The following is a 27,849-nucleotide window of genomic DNA, read 5'->3' as shown; positions in this document are numbered from 1 at the left end:
AGTGTGAATGGTTGTCTGTGTCTATGTGTCAGCCCTGTGATGACCTGGCGACTTGTCCAGGGTGTACCCCGCCTTTCGCCCGTAGTCAGCTGGGATAGGCTCCAGCTTGCCTGCGACCCTGTAGGACAGGATGAAGCGGCTAGAGATAATGAGATGAGATGAGATCTCCATAGGTGTATAGAGGCCCATTTCCAGCAACTACCACTCCAGTGTTCTAATGGTGCAATGTGTTTGCTCATTGCCTCAGAAGGCTAATGGATGATTAGAAAACCCTTGTACAATCATGTTAGCACAGCTGAAAACAGTTGAGCTCTTTAGAGAAGCTATAAAACTGACCTTCCTTTGAGCAGATTGAGTTTCTGGAGCATCACATTTGTGGGGTCGATTAAATGCTCAAAATGGCCAGAAAAATGTCTCGACTATATTTTCGATTCATTTTACAACTTATGGTGGTAAATAAAAGTGTGACTTTTCATGGAAAACACAAAATTGTCTGGGTGACCCCAAACTTTTGAACAGTAGTGTATCTGCATTATATCAACCACCGGAGTGTGTGCATGGGTTGTTTTGGAGCCCAGGCTGTACAGTACGACCCGGAATAATAATGTGCTCCTGCTTGGGGGTGGAGGGGGGAAACTTCCATCACTATATTCCTAAGTTGCATGCGTTTTATTTCCCTGAGTGGCAGGACCAAGTGATATTGTAGTGGTGGTGTGACTGCTCCAGAATGGAACTAAATTCAGGCAGAGGGCTTATCAGAGTTGGAGTTGTGGGACCTGGTCCTAAAGTACCAAATCCAGGGGGGTGCCAATAATTAAGACTTCTGCTTGTATTTTTCATAGTTCAGTCTGAGGTTAAGCTAAGCAACCATGAAAACCCTAGTTTTTGTTTTTAACCCATATCCTTTCTCAGGGTGCCAATAATTCTGGAACTGACGTTCAGAAAGTGGTTAAAAGGTCATCCGGTGGAACGATTCAAACGCCCGGTTACTGGGGTCGAGGGTTAACCGCTGAGCCTCTCACAGCCCTGCAGGTTTACATGGATCCCAATGAAATGTTTGTATGTGATGTAGGTGATGAAAGAGGAAGTGGTTCTGATCCTCGTTTCTGTTTGCATGCTGGGAAAGTGCTGCGAGGACTTCGGTTCTAGTATTTAACAAATATTCCAAACATGTGACGAATAAAAATCTGACCATTTTTGGTTAAACCTGAAGCAGTGGGCTAAGTGGAGGGGAGGAGGCCTGGCTCTAAAAATTACTTATTTATTTATTTTGAATGATTTACTTGTTCCAGCATGTTGTGATGTTGAAATGCAGATCTCCCAGACGAAGTGTGTGTGAAGGATGGAAAGTGTGTACTGAGCCAAAAAGTATAAAATATTTCTTGATGCTGTAAAGCGAGTTAATCATGTGCAAAATGTTAATCATTATGAGCATTTTCGGGTAGAATTTAAACATGACCTTCATCCTGAGAGCTCTAATCCCCCCACACACTGGGGGGGGGTTGTTCCATTCCCTCCGCCAAATTATCAACACAGAAGTAAACACGCCCTTCTCCTCTTTCAGTGCATAAACACGGTGTACTCGTACCGATTTCAGGATTTACGGTACACATGCACATGCATGCCAGTCCTAAATATTTAAACGGAACACACATGCACACACGGTCCCGCTTGTTTCAGACTGTTTTATACAGGAGCTATTTGAGAAAGCATTCCTGTCGAGTGATGCAGAGCCTCTTCTTGGCCGTGTGGAAGTTCCCTTGCCATATTTAGCATGTCTGCGTGCGTTAAACACATGCCGTTATATCAACTGTTCTTCACAATCTCCGCAACATGAAAACACTGAAGGCTGCTGAGCTCAAAGAACATCTTTTCCCTAATGGTTCATATGAGCTGCAACGGAGTTTCTTCAGAGTTTTAGCTGTAAATGTGACAACCTGGGTGCTTTTGAGTCGAGAGAGAAATCTTAAACCGAATCCTGTTCAAGTTTAAAGGGCTGATGACACGAACATGACTCTATGCAACTTCTTAAATAAACTATACAACATGGCAAACATGTTAGATTTCTGTTATAATTACGTGAAAAGAAGCTGTTATGCAAATATCCAACTTTTAATTGCACAGCGCAAGAAAACTGGGTCCGTGGCTCGCGGCCATGTTGTGACGTCAGCAGAAGAACACGCTGCGGTTCACTGGCTGTTCTACTCTGGTTCTACTCAATGGAAATGGCGCATGAAAACGCCGGTGAACTCTCTAGTGCTAGTTCTTCCTCTTCTGGGAGTCTAGAATTGTGTTGATCTCTTCCGAATAGAATCTATGATAGCCTACCCTCTTTACCCTTTGCCTCTCATTGCTAGGCGGCAGTTACATGAAAGCCGCAAGCTTTCACAAGCAAATACATGACTGATATCATGCTGACTTTATGATTACATTTATGATTATCATGTAGAATCTATAGCTCTACGTACCTTTATCTTATGTCGTTTCACAACACATGTTCTGACAGGAGGACTGTCTTTGGATCCGGCATAGCTACTAGTAGACCCCCTCCGGAATACTGGCAGTGTTGCCAGATTGGGAGGATTCCTGCCCAGTTGGGTGGTTTCAAGTGCATTTTGGTGGGTTTTGAACATATTTCGGGCTGGAAAACTTCAGCAGTATCTGTTGCCAGATACTGCTGATGTTTTCCAGCCCGAAATATGTTCAAAACGCACCAAAATGCACTTGAAACCGCTCAACTGGGCGGGAAACCTCCCAATCTGGCAACACTGTGTAGGCACTGCTGATGGTAGTAACACACGTTTGTGATGAACTGAACACCCAAGAGATTCTTTTAAGCTGGGAAGGGTGTCAAAACAATCCAAATCGAAGTGTTCAGAGCACAGGACGGATGTTGGTGAGGGCTCCCACTTGTCACGAGTGCGCCTGACTTGCTTCACCCACTTCGCATGCAGCTCAGGATCTCTGGGAAACTTGAATAAACTTACCCCATCCTTGTAGCTTTTGGAGCAAAAGCCGGCAACACACCGCGAAGGCATAATAACTAATAAAAAAAAAAAATATATATATATATATATATATATATATATATATATATATATAAATAAATAAAATGTATAATAATAATACTAATAATGACAAACTGAACACCTGTTGCATCAACAACAAACTGGTAAGTTAGGAGGAAGGTTCTTTCGCTGACGTCATATAGCTCCTCCTCCTCTTTCGTCTCCTGGGTGCTGCAGCCCCGTCAAATTTGCCCAAATAGGCGCGTTTTTTATCATAACTTGTAAAATAGGCGCCTTCGTGAATTAATATATGGATCATCGGGAATTACTTTTTGTTATAAAACATCGCCAAAGATGTCAAAAACGTGTCATCAGCACTTTAATCAATAATGAAACGAATAAAGAACAGGACAATGAAGTCGCAGCAGCAGCTTACCAACAAATTTTAATAATAATAAATTCAACTTGTATAGCGCCTTTCTCACATGCAAGGCTGCTTTACAGTTAGAAAAAATAATTCACCAAAGGGTCAGGATGCAACTCCAGTGGCATGGCTGCCCACAATCCCACCAAAAGATGCACGAAGGTTTCTCAAACCACCTGCATAGCTGCCACGACACCACTGGGCAACGTTGTTTGAAACACCAATGGGGAAGCCATGGCCTAATTGTTAGAGAAGCAGCTTCGGGACCAAAAGGTTGTCGGTTTGATTCCCTGGAGCAGCAGGACCATGGCTCTTGAGCAAGGCACCTAACCCCCTACTGCTCCCCAGGCTGCTTTGGGTATGTTGTTCTGAATAAGAGCATCTGATAAATACTTGTAACGTAATGTAACCCCGCGCCATGCATTCACAAAGTGAGCACAGAAGCACCACCACAAACCCAAACCACCTGCACAGCTGCCGCAACATTGCTTGGAACACTGCAACAAGCACAGAGCGCTGGACAACCCCAATGTTAAGAACAACGAGCTCACTGCAGTCCATAGTGAGCACCACAGGCATCATCCATCGAGGACCAAGGCCTGAAGAAACCGACGCCCAAAACTGGATCCGGAGCTACACCATAACTGGCGGAAAAAACATTGAAAGAACAAACACGGAAAGAAAAACAAAGGGGGGGAGGGAATAAAAAGTTCCAGTGTGAAGTGGCAGACTCTCAACTGGAAACGGGGGATGTTTTGCCGAGATCTTGTCTGACTGATTAAAGAAAGGAACCTCATACTGCTTATGCACTTGTTAGAGATGTCCACATGCGCTGGTGACCGGCGGTTTTCTCCGGCTACACGGATGGTCTGTGCTGGCTACTCGATCCTAGAAAAAAAAATAAAAACTTGCCTTTCAGTGTTCTAGCTATTTATATCATCTTCGTTGTCCGTAATTTGCTGCAAATCCAATCATCCATCCATCATCTTCCGCTTATCTGAAGTCAGGTCGTGGTGGCAGCAGGCTAAGCAGGGGATTCCAGGTGTCCCTCCTCCCCAGCAACACTTTCCAGTTCCTCCTGGGAGATCCCAAGGTGCTCCCAGGCCAGATGAGATATATAATCTCTCCTGCGTTTTCTGGGTCTACCCGGAGGTCTTCTCCCAGTTGAGGGGTGTTCACACAGCACATATTTGCATCGATGCTGCACCGATGTATTTTGTTGTGATATATCTTACACCGGTGTAAATTTTGTGGAGCGTTCACATGTCACAACCCTGCTTACTAGAGAGAAGCGTGTTAGCACCGGTGCAGCCCCACTTGCGTTCACACGGCAGTTTTTGCGACCGTGCTATACGATAGTAATAATGCGGAAATGAAATATGCGCATGCGTGAAAATGTACTTCCTTTTCCCGGTTGTCATGGCATCACCAAGCGCCGGGAAAACAACGTGGATGAAGACACCAGTGTTGCCAGATACTGCTGACGTTTTCCAGCCCAAAATATGTTCAAATCTGCCAAAATGCACTTAAAACCGCCCAATCTGGCAACACTGGAAAACACACAGTTCTGTTGTTGTTGATATTCGCCATTTTGGAAGCGCAAAATACCAGGATGCAAATTATGCAGTGCCCGTATGTAATCAGCTCTCGTCACGCGTAGCGAGTCTACCCCTGAAGCGTTCAGACGTCCCATTTTATATCGGTGCTGCCCCGCAAACTAGCATTTACTCCGGAGTAAATTTCTTAAACCACCTCCCGAGCAGGGTTAGATTTGCACCGGTTTAAGCAGCTTTCAGGGGCTACACCGGTATAACTTTGTACCGTGTGAACGCTCTACCGGGGCAGCCCCGGTGCTACACGTAAAAGTTGCCGTGTGAACACCCCTTTGGACGTGCCCGGAAAACCTCCAAAGGAAGGTGCCTGCGAGGCATCCTAATTAGATGCCTGAACCACCTCAGCTGACTCCTTTTGACATGAAATTGTCTTTGATTGGGGTCATGACTGGAAGTGTGATCATATTTGCTGATCGATTCTCACACTCTGATTGGCTGAGCCAGACCAGGTGACCACACTGTAGCATATGTAGTGATGTTTCAGAGCCAGGCAGTGTAGAGGGTAACTGAGAAAGCCAAGTGCACACACATCTGCAGGGAAATTTCATACATATTTTGGAAGTATATTACAGGGAAATGGTTATAACTAGGGATGGTGAAAACTAAAAAAAAATCTTGACCGACCACTGAGCCTCATTAGCCGGTTAAAGTCGGTTAACCTATGAGTTTAACAGGGATGCAAACGGCGCGCCTTTTGGCGGATGCCGCCTTTTTCACGGCTGAATCGTGCAGATCCGATTTTTTTTTTTGGGGGGGGGGGGGGGGGGGGCGTTGGAGTGTCTGAAGAATTTCAACGGCATTTGCTTATTTAGTAATTTTAATACAAAATTTACTCTGATAAAATTATTCAGACACTCCAACCCCCCCCCCCCCCCCCCCCCCAAAAAAAAAAAAAAAAATCGGATCTGCACGATTCAGCCGTGAAAAAGTCGGCATCTGCGCCTTTAGTTTGTGTGGAGAGATATGATCTGCAGTAACATGCATTGTTGGCTACAGACCGAAACATACTTTCAGAATGCACTGGCCAAGGCAGGACTAAACTTGATGTGCCTTCTAATAATAATAAAAAAAAAAAAACACAGAATAGTAATTTGTAAGCTAAAAAGCCTGTGTCTACACTTTTCTCTCGCCGAGTGGCAGCTGTTTTCAACTGTGGCGGGAGGGCGGGACATGACTGAATGGGTGTTTCTGATTTGTCAGCTGTCGTCCTTACACCGTATGGCATGCCCCAAGCGTTTACAACACAGAATTCCAGGTTCTCTGCTCCAAAATCGGCAGCTTCAAAACGATTTTTTTTTTTTTTTTAAACCGACAACCAAAAAAAAAATTAACCGGTTGACGTTGATTCGGTCAACCACCGGTCAAACGGTCATCGGTTAACATCCCTAGTTATAACGTCAACAAAACAGACTTCATGTTAAAACTGTTAATCACATTGTCTATTAACACCCAAATGAGGATGGGTTCCCTTCTGCACTGCAAAAAATGGCCTTTCAAAAATAAGAAATAAAAGATTAAAACAAAGCATATTTGCTTGAATCAGGTGAAAAAAATGGAACTAGTCAAATTTGACTTAGTAAGATTTCTTAAAGTAAGATGAAAAATCTAACCTGTTTTTAGATGAAATAATTCCAAAATAAGATTGGGGAACTTATTATGCGAGATCTGATTAACTCAAAATAATCAAAATAGTTCTTATAACAAGATCGTACTTCTTACATTTAGCCATTCAAGTCATTTTTATTTATTTCATTTTAAGGGTATTTCACTTAAATTCATGACAAAGTCTTAGCAGTAAAAACTGACTTTAAGATAAATATACTAATATTAGGATTGTTAAATTCTACAACTAAGCATTGCTAGCTTAAAAGATTCTCCTTTTGTGACCTGTAATTAGTAAAATACTCTAGATATGAGACCAGAGACTATCTTGAATCAAGTTGACGACACGTGTAGCATTGCAACAAGTTTATTTTTTTTTTTTTCCCATTTCAACATTCAAACATTAAAACATCTCTTAAGATTCCACTTCCCCAGGACCTCAGGCACCAAAAAAAAGTCTACACATTTTGAGTTACAGTGCTTACACAATGCCAAAGCAACAGTGCATTTTGGGGGCACTGACTATTCATGTGCACGAGGGGTTTACAAGATCAGGCACAAAAAAACCAAACAAAAAAAACACTGAAAACTCACAGCATTCCAAAAAGACGTCACTAAAACGCCCTCCGCTCACTCATAGCCTTTTTGAAGGCACTTGTCTGGTCTAGAGTCTGTACAGCATCTAGAAGGAGCTCACTCTGAATGACTGAGAAAACAGTCGCAGTAAACTTAGGATCTGTAAGGTGGAGTTGAATTGTAATGAAAGATTCAAAGATTACAGTAAAGTTCATTTATTCCCAAAACAAGCATACTTTGTTTTTTTTTTCCTTGAAACAAGATGAACCGCGGCGGCACGGTGGTGTAGTGGTTAGCGCTGTCGCCTCACAGCAAGAAGGTCCTGGGTTCGAGCCCCGTGGCCGGCGAGGGCCTTTCTGTGTGGAGTTTGCATGTTCTCCCCGTGTCCGCGTGGGTTTCCTCCGGGTGCTCCGGTTTCCCCCACAGTCCAAAGACATGCAGGTTAGGTTAACTGGTGACTCTAAATTGAGCGTAGGTGTGAATGTGAGTGTGAATGGTTGTCTGTGTCTATGTGTCAGCCCTGTGATGACCTGGCGACTTGTCCAGGGTGTACCCCGCCTTTCACCCGTAGTCAGCTGGGATAGGATCCAGCTTGCCTGCGACCCTGTAGAAGGATAAAGCGGCTAGAGGAGATGAGATGAGAAGATGAACCGCATTTGACAAAATGTCCAAAATGTACTTACTTGTTTTAAAAAAAACTTGTTTTATTTTCAAAGGTGCTCCAAATAAGACTTTTTCAAGACATTTTGTCTGTACAAGATTTTCAAGATGGACTGTCTAAAAACTAGCCTTTCTAGCTAAATGAGGTTTTGCTTGTTGGGCAATTATTTCTTATAATAAGGGTGGCTCGATGTTTTGACTTAAAAATAGACAAACTTCCTAAGATTTTTATTTTTTGCAGTGTGAGTCTGGTTCCTCTCGAGGTTTCTTCCTCGTGTCCAGGGCTCTACAGTGTGCACGTTTCACTCGCATTTGCGAGCGAATTTTTTGGCATGCGAACGACGAAAAAAAACCGCGCATTCGTGCGAGGGCTTCTTGCGGCCGACAATTTAGGAAAGCACTGAGCACAGACGCGACGAGTTTAACATTCTAAAATGTATCAAACGTTAAACTGCAAAGTATGTAAATCCAGCGCTGGATAGCCTACCTAATATAGTGTAACGAGTAACGGCCTGTATTGTTGCAAGTGTGTGTGTGTTCAGTGTTGTGTGTGTGTGTGTGTGTGTGTGTGTTCTGCCTGCGCCTTGCTCCCTGGCTGTAGTTGCGTGCATTGCCCCTGTCTTGCACCTGCGGTGGTTCCCATGGTAGCCGGGGGAGTGAAAAAGTTACATTTTTTTTGCCGTTCTGCCACATCTTTCTGCGATTTGCCCCTCTTTCCCACGGTTGTATGTTGTGGGTGTGGCATTAGGCGGGAAAAGTGCTTTTTAGGGATTCATCAGATCATTCAACTGAGATAACTGAGAGCTGGTTCGGACCGAGCTGAGAAATATACTCGCTATGCAGAGAATAACGGCGTTTTTTTAAAAGCAATGATGGTGGAAACAAGAATAAAAGAACGGACGAGGAAGAAAGTGTAGTGAAGAAAGCTAGAACGACGGGAGAAGGTGCGGGAAAGTTATATAATGAGATGGAAAGCACACACCTCAGTGCAAACATTTAGATGGGAACATGCTGTACAACACAGCAGAAAAACAAAGAATAAATATATATATATATATATATATATATATATATATATATATACACACACACACACACACACACACACACACAACTGGGCGTGTTGAGTTGCAGATGTTAATTGCACATTAGTTATAGAAACTCAGTTCAGCTACAAAACTCAGGATATTGCACTGTATTTGGTATTGTATTGGGTATGGATGTAAAAGTGTAGAAATATAAAATATACAAACACTATAAAAACTAAAAAGTTGCTCTGTGAGGTTGCACTGTAATAAGTATTGCACTGTATCAGGTAAGTGTGAGAATATTGTCCTTTTAGGTCCTTGTTGGTGCATTGTTGCACCTGCCAGAAGTGGCATCAGTCAGTGCATGTAATTAGCCTTTTTCACATTATGTCACTTGCAGAAGAACCTCACATCCGTTTTCAGCCTTTTGAATGGAAGAAGAGGTGGCATGCTAATCTGCTGGCTAACAAGTAGCAACCATAGAAAGTCAGTAAACTTCCTCTCCAAAACAAGGCAGATAGGTGACTGGAATGGTCGCTAACAATACGTAATGATAAACAACAATGCGCAATATTATTATCAGTCTTATCTGCGAATGACACAGTTTTGTTAACATATGTTGCCGCCGTATACCTCTTCTTCCATTCAAAAGGCTGAAAACGAATACGAGTTCCCTTGCAAGTGACGTAATGTGAAAAAGGCTAATTGTTCAAGGTGGTTATGGCCTGTGGGGAAAAAACTGTTTTTGAGTCTGTTGGTTCTTGCTTTGATGCACCTGTAACACCTGCCTGAGGGCAGCAAGTCAAAGAACTCAGAGCCAGGGTGGGAGCTGTCCTTGATGATGTTGTTAGCTCTGCTGAGCTCTGCTCTCTGTTTAGCTACTGTTTGTTCATTCATTCAGTTGTTCATTATTCATTTGTTTGTTCATTCATTCATTCATTCTCAATTGAATTTTACGTTTTGTGTGTTGGTGTGTCTAAGGTTTGCGCTGCAATAAACCTTTAAAATGAAAACCTACTTGTGCTTGTGCCCCCATTTTTTTTCCCTGTGCTCCTAAAATTTTTAACTTAGGAGCACGTGTGCTCCTGAAAAAAAAAAAAGTTAGTGTAGAGCCCTGCTCGTGTCGTCTGAGGGAGTTTTTCCTTGCCACTGTCGCCACAGGCTTCATCATTGGGGATAGATCAGGGATAAATTGGTCATTTAAAATTCTGTAAAGCTGCTTTGCGACAATGTCTATTGTTAAAAGCGCTATAAAAATAAACTTGACTTGAAATGGTTAATAATTTATTAGCTGAGAATGCCCCTGACCCCGCTAGCATTAGCATGCCTTTGGCTTTGCTGCTGCAAATTCCAGAGCTGCCTACCGTCTATCTAGCTATCTATGTTTTTAGCCGGCTACTTCAGATTTCCTGGAGAGCCCTGATTTGTAGTTGTATTCGATGTTCATGAAACGAGTTCCTGTTTTCACATGCATTAGTCATTCTCTCTCTCTCTCAAAGAAAAACTCTTCTGTCCTGAAAATGTCAAACGTAGTTACAGCTTTACCTCTGACACTAGAGACTCCTTCTCTATGTTGCATAGGTCTCCTCACAGAAACTCTCACTATATGAATGGTTTCGATCAGGGCTGAACGATATGGACAAAATTTCATATCTCGATATTCATGCCAGATATCTCAATATGATAGGACTACGGGTTCGGTGAAAACCAAGCATTTTTCAGAAAAATAAAAACATCATAATACAAAAAAAAAATGTAGAAAGTGCAGTTTTATTTTTAAGAGCTCACTGCCAGTCATCAACATTAACATAAATTACAAATAAATGAATTACAAATCAAACATTTTACTGCAGCTGTGCTTTAACAATAGGTCCATGGTTGTGGCGAAATGATCGATTTCACGGAGCTCGGATTCAACATTCATTTTACACTCATTATAGAGTTTCGGAATGGCCGCTTGATTAAAATGTGTTCGGGATGGTATTTTATAACGCTTGTCCAGCGTCCGAACCGTTTTTTTAAAGCCCTCTTTCGAGACTGTGTACACAGGTACCATGTCTTTTGCAATGTGGTATGTTATAGCATCTGGACGTCGACTCGTACGGTGTAACACTACTGAACGCATCAGCAATCAAACTTTGCTTTGGCTTATTTTGGGATGACTGGGAAGTCCCCGGTGTTTCTCTCGTTGCCATACACTCTTTGTGCAGCACGCGACGGTGTTGTTTCAGTTGGTGAAACATGTTTGTTGTGCTACCTTGCTTCGTCGCAATTTTTGCTAAGCACTAGGGTTGGGTCGATTCAAATTTCAAGAAGCTTCAGAATCGATTATCACGACTCTATACGATTTGATGCGATCCGATCTCGATTCGATTCAATTCGATCCAATATCGATTCGGGTTAGTGTTATTAGGGGTGTTCACACGACACATATTTGCATCGATGCTGCACCGATGTATTTTGTTGCGATATATCTTACACTGGTGTAAATTTTGTAGAGCGTTCACACGTCACAAACCTGCTTACTTGAGAGAAGCGTGTTAGCACCGGTGCAGCCCCACTTGCGTTCACACGGCAGTTTTTGCGACCATGCTATACGATAGTAATAATGCGGAAATGAAATATGCGCATGCGTGAAAATGTACTTCCTTTTCCCGGTTGTCATGGCATCACCAAGCGCCGGGAAAACAATGTGGATGAAGACACCAGTGCTGCCAGATACTGCTGACGTTTTCCAGCCCAAAATATGTTCAAATCCGCCGAAATGCACTTAAAACCGCCCAATCTGGCAACACTGGAAGACATGCAGTTCTGTTGTTGATATTCGCCATTTTGGAAGCGCAAAATACCAGGATGCAAATTATGCAATGCCCGTATGTAATCGTAATCGACTCTCCTCACGCGTAGCGAGTCTACCCCTGTAGCGTTCAGACGTCCCATTTTATATTGGTGCTGCCCCGCAAACTAGCATTTACTCCGGAGTAAATTTCTTAAACCACCTCCCGAGCAGGGTTAGATTTGCACCGGTTTAAGCAGCTTTCAGGGGCTACACCGGTATAACTTTGTACCGTGTGAACGCTCTACCGGGGCAGCCCTGGTGCTACACTGGAGTAAAAGTTGCCGTGTGAACACCCCTATTAGAACCATTTTTGACTGTGTAGTTAAGCAACATAGGTTATTAATACTTGTATTATATTGACATTCAACAGCAAATTAATCAAGTATTGGTAGTTAATGATGGCTGTAAGACTGGTGAAAATGATAATGATCAAACCCCCTCACAGAAAGGCGAATCAAGACAGCAAACAGAGGACGCCAGCGGTCTCTATACCTGCAACAAGAGTGTCCAAATGGGACACCAACCTGGTGCATTATTAAGATTAAGAATTCACCCGAAAGCTGTTGCTGTTGCCCACAAATGCATTTTTATTTTATAACGTGAAAAAAGAGATTCTTAGCCAGTGTAAATGTAAACAGATTGCTGGTTACTGGCTTCAAAGTAACCTAACGGTCATTATACCGTTTGTAAATAAGAACCAAAGATACAGCACCTTAGGAAGCATAAGTGTCTCTCAGTTTTGTGTAAAATCTTCAAAATATAAAAAGTGTAAAACATTCAATTGCCTTTAAAGTGCGAACATGTAAACAGGACATTTAAACTTTAAATTTACCTTAAATTTCAACTTCAGACTGTAAATAAAAACGCTGTTTCCTGTTAAAGTGCACACAAAAATAAATTCTGACTGGACCTTAAACTTGACCTGAGACAGACTGGCCGTAAACTGTCCATCAACTGCCATCACTTGGGTACAAAAAGATTCTTCTGCAGAAAAAGGAGCTCGTTTACATGCCCAGGAGTAAGGCAGCTTCTTTTTGTACTCGCAGGGATGCAAACAGCGCACCTTTTGGCGGATGCCGCCTTTTTCACGGCTGAATCGTGCAGATCCGATTTTTTTTTTTTAGGGGGCGCGTTGGAGTGTCTGATTATAATTTCATCAAAGTAAATTCTGTATTAAAATTACTAAATAAGCAAATGCCGTTACAGTCCATGAAACATAGGAAGTATAAGTATGAGAAGAAAACAGTAAATCAGGAAGCTGCGCACGTTTGCGTGAAAGCTGCGCAAACGTGCGCAGCTTTCTGATTTACTGTTTTCTTCTGACACTCCAACGCCCCCCCGTAAAAAAAAAAAAATCGGATCTGCACGATTCAGCCGTGAAAAAGCCGGCATCCGCCAAAAGGCGTGCTGTTTGCATCCAGACCGCCTGCGCGAATTCAATGACGCGACGAGTGGGGTTAAAGTTCACCGGGAAAAATGTAATTAAAAAATCAATCTTTGGACGTACGAATCAATCTTCAGGAAATAATACGCAAATTGATTCAGAATTTTTTCAACACAGCCCTGCTACGCACGACCTGCACAACACCTCACTCTGGTTAACATCGTCCTTTTTGAATCCAAAATACCTCCAAATAATGGAGGGTGATTTATGTTTTGGCACCAAGTCGGATTCTGCACCTCCACCGGCCGCATTACCTTCCGCACTCATTTTCTTTCTTTCTTTTTAATTTCCCAGCTGTGTCTGTAGTGTGTGCGCGCGTCAGTCTCCGTCTCTCTCACTCCCACCCTCATATGTTTGTCATTGGTTGGCTTCAGCTGTCGATCCACAGCAAGCATGAAATAAGGTTTGTGGTTGGCTGGCCTTAGCGGTGCATTCAAGGGCAAGCGTAAAAATTGTTTGTTGTGACTGCCAGAGCTGTACATGCAGGGCGAGCGCGGGGAGGGGAAATCTATATCATCTATATCGTTGCTTTTTCGATATTAATATCTTGAATGTTCATATCTAGATATAGATACGAAAACGATATATCGTTCAGCCCTAGTTTCGATGCCGTCCAAGTCCCTGTGACTATAACCAACCCTGTGATTTGCAGCTGTCAGACCCGCAGTTATTGAAGATTAATCGCCACCTTCTGACCAATCAGAATCCAGAATTCAATAACCCAAGGAAGCTTTGGGTTGCAGACGTCTCACCAATGGCCCCGTCACCAAACTGCTTTTTAAGGATGCGATGGTCAAACCTGAGGAAATGGAAATAAAGTACAGCAGAAAACCTGACACTTCTTTGTTTCGTGTTTTAGGAGACGACCCCTTCGACCCGTTCGACGATTTCTTCGGGTTTGGTGGCAGCCGGAGGCAGAGAGGTGTGAGGAGTCGAACTGTTGACTCCTTTTTCCCAGGGTTTGGGGGATTCCCTCCGTTCGGGGCTGGATTCTCAGGCTTTGACTCAGGTTTGTATGTGTGTAGGGCTGAAACAGCACAAACTGGTCACAAAGATGACCCAAAGCCAATACGATGTGATGCTGGTAATGATCTAGGTGTGGTGAAGGATGTGAAAGGTTTTACACACGTCAGGTTTTTACCTCCCGGAAACAGCAGGGGAAGATGGCTAATTGTAGATAACTTATCGAGGATTACAATTTCGGTTCATTTTAAAGTGTGGTGTAGGGGTGCCCAAAATTTCTCTCGGGTTCTGTGCAGAAATTATTGGCACTTTGAAGATCATGACGAATTGAACGCAAACAAATAGATTCATTTTTGCAAGAATAACTATTTTTGTTAACTCTATCCCCTGTCTGTTCAGAGAAGTTCTGGTTAAAGGAGGAGGATGGATTTTACACATCTGATTTATACCCCAGGGAAACTTCTGGTCACTGTACTTTGTGTTAAATTTGTATTTAAGGAAAATTTTTCATTCAGAAGGCATGTAACAATTCTCGATTTGATTCATAATATCGGGTTCACGATTCGATTTGCCCTAAAGTATTTTTGGGGAAAAATGTAAAGAATTTCTTTGTGGTAAAAATTTCAACATTTATTTTCCTATTCTTTATCAAGTTACAGTGTCTTGCAAAAGTATTCATCCCCCTTGGTGCTTGTCCTGTTTTGTGGCATTACAAGCTGGAATTAAAATTGATTTTGGGGTGGTTAGCACCATTTAGATTACACAACATGCCTACCACTTTAAAGTGCATATCACGGGTAAATTCAGGAGCAAGATCAATGTAATTCTCCTATTTTATATTAAACTTGGGTCAAATATCTGTCACATATATTTTGCATTTTGTGCAATTTTTTTTTACCTTGCGCAATACCAGAAAAATTCATTTGAAATCAAGCCATTTGAGGCGAATTGGTCCGCCTCTGAAAAAACTCGGCATTTGGATTTCCCGGGAAACACTGATTTTCGTGACGTCGCGTGAGGGACGCCTCCTTCTGAATCCTACATCAATGCTGGTTTGTTTATGAGAAAATGACCTGGTGGTTTTCTGCAAATTTCTTCAACGTTATCGCGTAATTATTAAAATGGTTAACAGATGTATCGTAGGAGGGTGTAGCATCACCAATCATGATGGGATTAGTACTCGTCATTTTCCAAAAGACCGGACAATGAAAGAGAAATGGGAGCGCTTGGTCTACACCGGCTGTGCACTGAAACCATGCAAAGCTCACGCGGCCTGCTGGCGCTTCCGCAGGTAACGTCACGAATCTGGCTCCAGACTCGCTTGGGATTTTTCCAGACGCGTTTTGTTATTTTATTTTTTTCTGCTGTAGGCAGATGGCCTTGTGCAAAATTACCCTTCTGGATGAGTGTGTAAAGGGACATACTTTCATATAAAAAAAAAAAATTGGTCCAGAATATACACTTTAAAGGTGCACATTGTTTTGGGAGTATTTATGCCTAGAACCACTTTAAGCCATACACTTCAGAGTGTGGCTTTATGAAGAGTGGCCAGAAAATAAGACACGTTTGGAGTTTGCCCAACAGCATGTGGCAGACTCCCCAAACACATGGAAGAAGATTCTCTGGTCAAATGAGACTAAAATTGATCTTTTTGGCCATCATGGGAAACACCATGTGTGGCGCAAACCCAACACCCTGAAAACGCCATTCCTACAGTGAAGCATGGTGGTGGCAGCATCATGCTGTGGGGATGTTTTTCATCTGCAGAGACAGGAAAGCTGGTCAGGACTGAAGGAAAGATGGATGGCACTAAATACAGGGCAATTCTGGAGGAAAACCTGTTTGAGTCAGCCAGAGGTTTGAGACTGGGATGAAGGTTCACGTTCCAGCAGGACGACCCTAAACATACTGCTAAAGCTACACTGGAGTGGTTTGAAGGGAAACATTTAAATGTGTTGGAATGGCCTAATCAAAGCCCAGACCTCAATCCAATTGAGAATCTGTGGCATAACTTGAAGATTGCTGTACACCATCGCAACCCATCTAACTTGAAGGAGTTGGAGCAGTTTTGCCTTGAGGAATGGGCAAAAATCCCAGTGGCTAGTTGTGCTAAGCTAATAGAGACATACCCCAAGAGACTTGCAGCTGTAATTGTAGCAAAAGGTGGCTTTACAAAGCATTGACTTTGGGGGGGTAAATACGAATGCACACCCCAGATTTCTTTTTTTTTTTTTTCATCTTATTGTTTGTGTCACAATAAAACAGTTTTCACCTTTAAAGTTGTAGAAATGTGTAAATCAAATGGTGCTAACCCCCTAAAAATCAATTTTAATTCCAGCTTGTAATGTGACAAAACAGGACAAACACCAAGAGGGATGAATACTTTTGCAAGGCATTATAAATATTTCATCTCATTATCTCTAGCTGCTTTATCCTTCTACAGGGTCGCAGGCAAGCTGGAGCCTATCCCAGCTGACTACGGGCGAAAGGCGGGGTACACCCTGGACAAGTCGCCAGGTCATCACAGGGCCACTATAAATATTTCTTTTGTCAATTTTCTTTTTCTTAATTACCAACAATGATTATTTACCAACGTTTATAAAGGTTGGAGTAAAAAATAATATCCTATGAAAAAGTTAATAAATTCCTTTTCTTAATAAACTTATGAACATTTGTACTTCCTCCATTTGTTTCTCTCTTCTTTATCTTTCAGGAGTCTCTAAAAAGAGCTCTAATTTCTTGTTAAATCCATTTAGTACACAATCGCACAGCAGCTCTTTCACATTTTAGATTTTTTTTTTTGCAGCATCAGAGCTGTGTTACTTCCACTTACGGTAAAGTCGTGTATTTTTCGTATTTTGTATGTTATTGCGCTGTCCGCTGTCTAAGCAGTTACAGCAAGGAAAAACCTGAGCAAGTCTCGTGAAGTATCATTGCACACCTGTTTTTCAAGGGGTGACACCACCTTGTTTTGTATTATCGGAGGTGCTAACAAAATCTTACAATTTCTGCATTTTCTCACAAAAAAGTTTTTTGTGGGCATGATTTATCTGACGGTTCTCTTTATTTAGGGCTGAGCAATATGAAGATATAATATCGATATGTCATAATATTATTTTCTAATAATATTGTAGGTGTTCTGATATCTTTTTAAAATAACTTTTCTACTTTTTACAGTGTTTAAAATTGTAAAATGTTTTTTTTTTAACAGAAGATATTTAAATAAATATCAAGCTAAATTTATCTAAATTAAAGGTATTGCTGTTTTTCTGGCAGTTTTTAAAGACCTCTGAATATCGTGATACATATACTGTATTGTAGAAATGTCTTACTGTAAAATATCATGATGCGTTTGCTTTACTCCCTATCCCTACTCTGTAGGAGTTTCTCCATATGATTAAGGTGGATTTTAAATCCATGGGGGAAAAAAAGGATTACTTGAATTGTTGCAGTAAAATCGTGTGGTACTGTATTTGTTGTTCAGGTTTCGCATCCATCGGCCCGATGGGTGGAGGAAGCTTCACCTCTTTCTCCTCGTCAGCGTTCGGTGGTGGTGGTGGAGGAGGCGGCGGCGGCGGGATGGGAAACTTCCGCTCAGTCTCCACCTCCACTAAGTTCATCAATGGCAGAAGGATCACCACCAAACGGTACTAAACACCTCACACCAGTGCAACTGATGTACAGTGGTGCTTGAAAGTTTGTGAACCTTTTAGAATTTTCTGTATTTCTGCATAAATATGACCTAAAACATCATCAGATTTTCACACAAGTCCTAAAAGTAGATAAAGAGAACCCAGTTAAACAAATGAGACAAAAATATTATACTTGGTCATTTATTTATTGAGGAAAATGATCCAATATTACATATCTATTACAAACCTTTGCTTTCAGTATCTGGTGTGACCCCCTTGTGCAGCAATAACTGCAATTAACTGTTTCCGGTAACTGTTGATCAGTCCTGCACACCAGCTTGGAGAAATTTTAGCCCATTCCTCCATACTTCAACTCTGGGATGTTGGTGGGTTTCCTCACATGAACTGCTCGCTTCAGGTCCTTCCACAACATTTCGATTGGATTAAGGTCAGGACTTTGACTTGGCCATTCCAAAACTTTCACTTTATTCTTCTTTCACCATTCTTTGGTAGAATGACTTGTGTGCTTAGGGTCGTTGTCTTGCTGCATGAACCACCTTCTCTTGAGATTCAGTTCATGAACAGATGTCCTGACATTTTCCTTTAGAATTCGCTGGTATAATTCAGAATTCATTGTTCCATCAATGATGGCAAGCCGTCCTGGCCCAGATGCAACAAAACGGGCCCAAACCATGATACTACCACCACCATGTTTCACAGATGGGATAAGGTTCTTATGCTGGAATGCAGTGTTTTCCTTTCTCCAAACATAACGCTTCTCATTTAAACCAAAAAGTTCTATTTTGGTCTCATCCGTCCACAAAAAATTTTTCCAATAGCCTTCTGGCTTGTCCACATGATCTTTAGCAAAATGCAGACGAGCAGCAATGTTCTTTTTGGAGAGCAGTGGCTTTGTCCTTACAACCCTGCCATGCACACCATTGTTCAGTGTTCTCCTGATGGTGGACTCATGAACATTAGCCAATGTGAGAGAGGCCTTCAGTTGCTTAGAAGTTACCCTGGGGTCCTTTGTGACCTCGCCGACTATTACACGCCTTGCTCTTGGAGTGATCTTAGTTGGTTGACCACTCCTGGGGAGGGTAACAATGGTCTTGAATTTCCTCCATTTGTACACAATCTGTCTGACTGTGGATTGGTGGAGTCCAAACTCTTTAGAGATGGTTTTGTAACCTTTTCCAGCCTGATGAGCATCAACAACGTTTTTTCTGAGGTCCTCAGAAATCTCCTTTGTTCGTGCCATGATACACTTCCACAAACATGTGTTGTGAAGATCAGACTTTGATAGATCCCTGTTCTTTAAATAAAACAGGGTGCCCACTCACACCTGATCGTCATCCCATTGATTGAAAACACCTGACTCTAATTTCACCTTCAAATTAACTGCTAATCCTAGAGGTTCACATACTTTTGCCACTCACAGATATGTAATATTGGATCATTTTCCTCAATAAATAAATGACCAAGTGAAATATTTTTGTCTCATTTGTTTAACTGGGTTCTCTTTATCTACTTTTAGGACTTGTGTGAAAATCTGATGATGTTTGAGGTCATATTTATGCAGAAATATAGAAAATTCTAAAGGGTTCACAAACTTTCAAGCACCACTGTACATGTACTGTAGGTATGAACGTTGTGTCTCCGTTTTGTGTGCAGCATTGTGGAGAACGGTCAGGAGCGGGTAGAGGTCGAGGAAGACGGCCAGCTGAAGTCTCTCACGGTCAACGGTAGGGAGCAGCTCCTGCGAATCAACAACATTTGACCATTCCAGTCGAAAAAAAGGAAAAAAAATCGCTTCAAAGACCAAAAAGAAATTTCAAAAACGCAACTCGTGTCCAGGAGGTTCTCTATCTCTCTCTTCAACATTCCACCAACACGCGTAACACACTAGCTCACAGAACACTGATACAGGAAGTGTTTTTGTTTGCTTTTTGAATGTTAAATTTCTTCATCCTTGACTTCACTGAACCAGTTTGAGCCAATCCATCTGTAACATTTGATAAAAGCAGATAATCAGTATTTCAATGAATTACCATGTACGTTCCCTTTATTATTATTATTATTATTATTATTATTATCTGTGTTGGCTGTTTTACTTTTGATCCCTGCTGCATGGTGTGCCGGTGATGCAGCTTCTCATGTGATTGTTCCATAACCTCCAGCTCTGACACTTTGCAACTAATTATTAATATAATTTAATATAAATATATGTGCATAGGATTTTTGTTTTTTTTTTGTGCAAGTTAAAAAAAAAAAATCTGGTTCAATAAAATGTGTTTTCACCTCTCTTTGGGGACGTTGCACTCATGCTTTGTGTGTTTTGATTTCACCAATAATGACACCACATAATGCTAATGAAAGTGTGTGCATTTGACTTCACTGTTTTCTGCCTTGTGTGTGTTTCACCCACTCACTCAAAGAATATTAAACCATTAAACCACACTTCTGTGCTAATTACTCACCAGTTTTTCCTACACGCCTTTAACACTGTGACTAATCACAGTGACTCGTCTCGGTGGAGTTGTGAATCACGACATCTTCAGATCACGAAGCTTGACTTCACGGAGCATTTCAAATCGTCAGATATTCTTTTCGTCTGAGGAAACAAGGAGATGAAAATTAGGATCCAGTTTAAAAGAGGGGGGCAAACCCAGAACTTGAGGCTCTACAGCTGCGGCCATTTTGTATGTCTGGATGAGTTGTACTTTGGAGTGATTCCACAGAGTGCTTTTCATATTAAGATATGTTTTGAAACCGCTCTCCCTGAGTGGATTCTGATATGGAGTCGTCATATTTCTACATCGGTTGTTTTTGTCACTGTTATGCTTTACGGCCGGCCATCTACAGGGTTTTAAGATGTATGGCATGGTTCATTTTTAGGCGCAGACTTGCGCCAAGGTCCAGTGCTGTATCTAACAACGTTAGTGAAAGTGAAACTAAATGTGTGGATCCGCCTTGTGACTCGGATCCACTCCAAAATTTAACAGGTTCTTCCTTGGCTCATGCTCCACCCTTCTACCAAATTTCATAGAATTTGAGTTGGTAGTCTGTGATTGGTAGAAGAGAGCAACTGGACTTGCTTGAAGATTCTTGAAAACGTTTCGCCTCTCATCCGAAAGGCTTCCTCAGTTCTGTCTGACTAATAGAGAGTATCAAGTATTTATCCTCTCATGGATCATCATAGAATGCTGATGGCTGCATTGTAGGTGGCTGATAAAAGATGTCTGAGGTGGGGTTTACATTAGACCGTATCAGCGGATCATCAGATTAACATTTTTAAAACGATTAGCGTGCACACAGCAACACCAATACACGGATATGCTCGGCTCCGCAGGCATCCTGCGCTCCAAATCACTCCGCCCTGAACAGCGAGTGCCCTCTGGAGGGTGCGCACTCCGGCCCTGCGCAGCTCACAGAGCGCGTGAGTGGAGCGCACGAGCTGTGATTCGGGACTGAGCCGCTGTGTGTGATCCCAGCGCACATTACTTACCACTTGCAAGTGGAAGGATGGCAAGCCTAAAGACAATCATAACTACACAATGGGCAGTATTTGCATCAGTATTTGCAGTATTGCATACTTTTATACTCTTTAATGAAAGGTGATACAAGGCGGAAGTCCGTGCCGTTTTTCAGCAGTCGCGTCACATGACCAACGCCAGCGAATCAGGAAGGTGGATGTCACAGTGACGTTGTCCAATGACGACGCCAGCTAGAGCTCAGCACAGCGTATCCGCGTATTCTCAATGTTTACACAGCACCGGACCAGACACGATCTGGATTGAATACGTGGACCCTAGCGGATTCCCGTTTCCCGGCGTTTCCAGGCGGTTTAATGTAAACGGACAGTGCATCCACGAAGAAAACGAGACAGATACGGTCTAATGTAAACTTGGCCTTAGACACCCACCTCTGTTCAGTGATGGTCGTTCCAGGTTGACAAAAATGAACGATCCTCTCTGGCTAAGATGTCTGCCAGTTTTCTGGAAGTCCTCTCATACTCCCGCACCAGTCGAAGGGAACTCATCCCAAAGTGCTAGAAACATATCTGTGAAGAATCTCAGTCATCCAGGTACATAGTAATCTGTGGTTGGTAGAAGAGAGCAACTGGACTTGCTTGAAGATTCTTGAAGACGTTTCGCCTCTCATCCGAAAGGCATCCTCAGTTCTGTCTGACTAATAGGGAGTATCAAGTATTTATCCTCTCATGGATCATAATAGAATCCGAATCAGAATGCTGATGGCTGTCATAGACACCCACCTCTGTTCAGTGATGGTCGTTCCAGGTTGACAAAAATGAACGATCCTCTCTGGCTAAGATGTCTGCCAGTTTTCTGGAAGTCCTCTCATACTCCCGCACAAGTCGAAGGGATCTCATCCCAAAGTCCAGTTGCTCTCTTCTACCAACCACAGATTATTATGTACCTGGATGACTGAGATTCTTCACAGATATGTTTGAGGTGGTAGGTTTTGCGCAATCTTGTGTCCAGTCAAACAAACCGCACTGAAATCATAACCTAACCTCCTTGGCTTAGGAAATAAATAACTAAAATAATCAGTTATGTCATCTGAGTAGATTTTGTTATAATTACACCATAGTGCTGCTGAGTTCTGAATTGAGTGGTCAGAAGGTGAACAGCAGCTCTGACACTTGTTACGATGGAAACCTATTAAAAAAACAACCAACCTGTGCGTGTGTGTATATATATTTTAAAACTTTGCCCCAGTGAGAGTAAAGTTAGATTGGTGGAGATTGTTTTCATCCCTCACCCGGGGTGACCCCACACCATGACCTTTTCAGTGAGCGCGTGCACTTTGGCATGTGGTGTGTTCCCGTTCTGTCCAGTGGGAATTATACTCAGCTGGTTAAACTTGCAGTTACAGGAAATCAAAGCTGGAGCTCGGACCAGAATATGACGATAAATCCATCTGTGCTGTTCAGTACGTCATGGCCTGTGTGTTTATAGCGGCGTGGAGCCCCATAGACATAGAATGTGGATACATATAGTTTGCTGATGGTTTTGGTCCTGTGTGTGCCTCCACCATACCAGTGTTAGTAATTACCAGTCCTAAACACCACCTAGGGGCCAGTGCTAGTAATTACCGGTCCTAAACACCGCCTAGGGGCCAGTGCTAGTAATTACTGGTCCTAAACACCGCCTAGGGGCCAGTGCTAGTAATTACCAGTCCTAAACACCACCTAGGGGCCAGTGCTAGTAATTACCGGTCCTAAACACCGCCTAGGGGCCAGTGCTAGTAATTACCAGTCCTAAACACCACCTAGGGGCCAGTGCTAGTAATTACCGGTCCTAAACACCACCTAGGGGCCAGTGCTAGTAATTACCGGTCCTAAACACCGCCTAGGGGCCAGTGCTAGTAATTACCGGTCCTAAACACCGCCTAGGGGCCAGTGCTAGTAATTACCGGTCCTAAACACCGCCTAGGGGCCAGTGCTAGTAATTACCGGTCCTAAACACCACCTAGGGGCCAGTGCTAGTAATTACTAGTCATACACACCGCCTAGTGGCCAGTGCTAGTAATTACCGGTCCTAAACACCGCCTAGTGGCCAGTGCTAGTAATTACCAGTCATACACACCGCCTAGTGGCCAGTGCTAGTAATTACTAGTCATACACACCGCCTAGGGGCCAGTGCTAGTAATTACCAGTCATACACACCACCTAGGGGCCAGTGCTAGTAATTACCAGTCATACACACCGCCTAGTGGCCAGTGCTAGTAATTACTAGTCATACACACTGCCTAGTGGCCAGTGCTAGTAATTACGAGTCATACACACTGCCTAGTGGCCAGTGCTAGTAATTACTAGTCATACACACCACCTAGGGGCCAGTGCTAGTAATTACCAGTCATACACACTGCCTAGTGGCCAGTGCTAGTAATTACTAGTCATACACACTGCCTAGTGGCCAGTGCTAGTAATTACTAGTCATACACACCACCTAGGGGCCAGTGCTAGTAATTACCAGTCATACACACTGCCTAGTGGCCAGTGCTAGTAATTACTAGTCATACACACTGCCTAGTGGCCAGTGCTAGTAATTACGAGTCATACACACTGCCTAGTGGCCAGTGCTAGTAATTACTAGTCATACACACCGCCTAGGGGCCAGTGCTAGTAATTACCAGTCATACACACCGCCTAGTGGCCAGTGCTGGTAATTACTAGACATACACACCGCCTAGTGGCCAGTGCTAGTAATTACGAGTCATACACACCGCCTAGTGGCCAGTGCTAGTAATTACTAGTCATACACACCGCCTAGTGGCCAGTGCTAGTAATTACCAGTCATACACACCGCCTAGTGGCCAGTGTTAGTAATTACTAGTCATACACACCGCCTAGTGGCCAGTGCTAGTAATTACCAGTCATACACACCGCCTAGTGGCCAGTGCTAGTAATTACTAGTCATACACACTGCCTAGTGGCCAGTGTTAGTAATTATCGGGCGGCATGGTGGTGTAGTGATTAGCACGGTCGCCTCACAGCAAGAAGGTTCCGGGTTCGAACCCAGCAGCTGGCGAGGGCCTTTCTGTGTGGAGTTTGCTTGTTCTCCCCGTGTCTGCATGGGTTTCCCCCACAGTCCAAAGACATGCAGGTTAGGTTAACGTGGGGCGGCCTTGGGCTGAAGTGCCCTTGAGCAAGCTACTTAACCCCTGACTGCTCCTCGGGCGCTCTAGTGTGGCTGCCCACTGCTCTTGGTGTGTGTGCGTGTGTTCACTGCTTCAAATGGGTTAAATGCAGAGGATGAATTTCACTGTGCTCGAAGTGTGCATGAGATAAAGGTTTCTTCTTTCTTCTTCTTAAACACCGCCTAGTGGCCAGTGTTAATAATTACCAGTCCTAAACACCGCCTAGTGGCCAGTGTTAATAATTACCAGTCCTAAACACCGCCTAGTGGCCAGTGTTAGTAATTACCGGTCATACACACTGCCTTTTGGCCAGTGTTAGCCGGTAAAGAAATAAAATAAAAGAGACTGGCTATGATGTAAGAAAATTCTACAACCCAGAAACAGATGGGAGCTCCGCTTTTAGGCAGTGCCTAAAAGCTTTGCTAATGGATTACTTGGATAATCTAAGTCAGAAAGAAGCAAAGGATGGATATACGTGGAAATTAGTTTATTAGTGGATCTGTATAAAATTCCTGAAAATGATTTGGAGTGACGATGTAGATTTGTGGCCGAAAGTTACCTGCATAGATGTTGGAATGTATACTCTCACTGCATTTTCTCTGAGCAGGGAGGATTGAGAACCGAGCGGCTGGGATTTGTTTCCACCCGATACTAAAACTTGTAGCATCCTAGTAATCACCGCAATGTCGCAGACAAAAAGCCCAGAAATTCCTCCTTACCTGGGCATAAATGATACAGGATTTATCTTGTCGTGTCCTGATCCCCAGATCTTTAACCCAGCCACATATAAAAAGTTGTTCTCCTCCCTGCTCTTCCAGGTTTTCATCTGTGTGCCCGTGTAGAACGATGTCTGCAGCACCAGGTAGTTTGAGATGTCGGGGATCTCAACAGATGGATAATTTTCCAACTCGTAGGAAAAATCTTTCTTTTTTAAACGTGTAAGGATCTAATCCCATCGCAAAGAGCAACTTTTCTGAAGGTATCTTGACTGTAAATTGGCCTCTAAACTGTAAAAGCTGGTTTCCCTGACCACTGGAAGTAAACTCACAAGCAAAAGTCACGTGACTGAATACAACCTATATTCTATTCCAGGTTAACCACTCGCAAAGAATGACCAAAAAAATCCTTCAACTCCATGGATTGTCAATAAAAAAAAAATGGCAAGATGGTGGCTGCACACTGTAACTGTATGGCAGGCCTCAGAGAGAGCTGTTCTCACACAGCATCGTTGTGTGCTATCGAAACAAAGGGATTCACTGACAGTTACAGATAAAAAGGCATACTGGGTTCCGAGATATTTCCTTTCCAAAGAAATGCCCAAATCAAGTTCCACAAGCCACAACCAGAAGTTCAAGACAAAGTTCCAGGGAGACGGTAATACCTTTTATCTTTTTCTCTATTTGAACAACCAAAAATAGCGCAACAGTGAACCGTATTTACGACAGATTAAGCCTTGCTTACAGGAAAGACGGTGTCTGGTTGTCCCCCAGGAGAAATTATCACATGATGTGTGACATCATGCACAACAAGGGGTCTATAACTTTGGTATTTTCAAAGAGGATTAATGACCTCACAGTCATGTTGAATGTAAATCAATGATTTCCGCTAAACGAGGTTAACGGTGGTCAGACAACAACAACACGAGTAACCACTGAAATTCTACATGAAATGCACCACAAAAGTGCAGAGTGGGCGGGGCTAATCTTGTGTAAAGCTTGCAAGCTCTGATCTCACCAATTAAAAGGCTGATGTCACTAATGTTACCAAAATTTGTCTCTTCGAGGCAGAAGGCTAACCTAGTGTGTGACAGCAAGCTGACCTTAGGAACGAAGGCAAAACTAGTTTGTGAAAGCTGAGTGAGCAAAAGTAGTGTGTGAAAGATAACCGACAGCATGAAAGAAGACATAGTACATGGAAAGATACCATAGTGTGTGAAAGTTGATGGACGGCAGGACGGCTTATCAAAAGCAATCCCTAACCTGGCAGATGAAAACTCACCTCGTGTGTGAAAGTGTCTTTTGAGTGAAAGAAAGCTGACTTAGCAAGCGTAAGCTAATCTGGCAGATAATCGCTAGTTAAATGAAAAAGCTAAGTTGGCAGGTGAGAGCCTGGAAATCAGTACATCCCTGGCAGATGTGTGTGAGTGAAAGCTAACCTGACTGATAACAGCTAGCCTAGTGTGTGAAAAATATCCTAGCGATTGAAAGCTAATCTCGCTAGTTTTTTTGGAAAAATAACCGAACAAGCACAAACTTACCTAGTGTAATCGCTGTCTGCGTTGTGTGTGTTTCTGTGACAAAGGCCGACACTTTCTCAGTGTTTGAATGCACTTTTATTGCCTGTAGGACAGCAAGGAAACCCAGTGGTTGGTCACGTTTGTATACAGCAGTCTCTCGGCACAGCATGGGCTCAATCTTCACGTACTGGCCAGATTATTCATAAATAATAATTAATAAACATAAACCCAAACATAAACATATGTACCTGTAGGACAGCAAGGAAACCCACTGGTTGGTCACGTTCATGTACAGCAGTCTCTCGGCACAGCTTCATGGGAAGAAGTTAGCAAATATTAGCTTAGCCTTTGAGCTAAGGTAGCTAACTATCGTATCAATATGTAACAAAACCAATTTGACTCATTCTGTTAAGTGCAATGTGTTCGCCACCTTCTTAAGCATAATATAATTTTAGCTGTGTTATTGCATTACGTTATTTTCACAGTTTCAGTACAGTGCTGTGCTTTGAGTAACCTACCATGGGCTCAATCCTCACGTACTGGTACTGAGGTAACGTCACAGCCAGTATTTATGTGCTGAGGGGAGCCATGGCAACCAGTGAGTGTCCATGATACTTCGATGACTGCACTGTTTACGAAGTCGTCTCAAGGTCGTCTAATTCCTCACTCCAGGCCGCTGTTGATAACATCGCTAAATGGGCTGATCACAACAACATGCGTTTGAATGTCAAGAAAACCAAGGAACTTCGAATATCTTTCATTAAGTCTCCTTTGGCACTGGAGAGCCTTTCCTTGGCTGAAACTGAGATTGAAGTTGTTGATCACTTCAAGCTTCTTGGTGTAACTATCTCTTCCAACCTTACCTGGAATTCCCATATCAACGACATATGCACTAAAGCCAGCAAACGGTTGTATGCTTTGCGTATCCTGAAACGCCCTGGCGCCCCACTAAAAGATCTGGTAACCGTCTACTGTGCATTCATTTGTCCTGTTCTTGAGTATGCCTGGCAGGTTTGGTACTTTGGTCTGCCACAATTCCTTGCTGAAGAACTAGAATCCATTCAACGTCGAGCACTAAAGATCGCTCTACCAAGCTTATCTTACAATGATGCTCTCTACCATACTGTTATCCACCATCAGCCAACGAAGACTGGCTCA

General features: G+C 42.8%; 1 protein-coding gene across 2 annotated transcripts in view; it reads left to right on the top strand.

The window, feature by feature from the left end:
• The window catches only part of dnajb6b (DnaJ heat shock protein family (Hsp40) member B6b), a 138,617-nt gene that overhangs the window by 77,509 nt on the left and 33,259 nt on the right, over nt 1-27,849 (top strand). Inside the window, exons 6-8 of one of the 2 annotated variants that reach the window (XM_060915625.1) lie at nt 14,054-14,203; nt 17,642-17,804; nt 19,464-19,534. In XM_060915625.1, coding sequence (XP_060771608.1) covers nt 14,054-14,203; nt 17,642-17,804; nt 19,464-19,534 — 384 coding nt within the window. Of the gene's footprint in view, nt 1-14,053; nt 14,204-17,641; nt 17,805-19,463; nt 20,262-27,849 lie in introns of those variants that run through there. The other variant, XM_060915626.1, reaches the window with a different exon arrangement.

The sequence above is a fragment of the Neoarius graeffei genome, chromosome 1 (genome assembly GCF_027579695.1).
Source record: "Neoarius graeffei isolate fNeoGra1 chromosome 1, fNeoGra1.pri, whole genome shotgun sequence".
NCBI classification, from domain to species: domain Eukaryota; kingdom Metazoa; phylum Chordata; class Actinopteri; order Siluriformes; family Ariidae; genus Neoarius; species Neoarius graeffei.
This window is presented reverse-complemented; position numbering and strand designations above follow the sequence as displayed.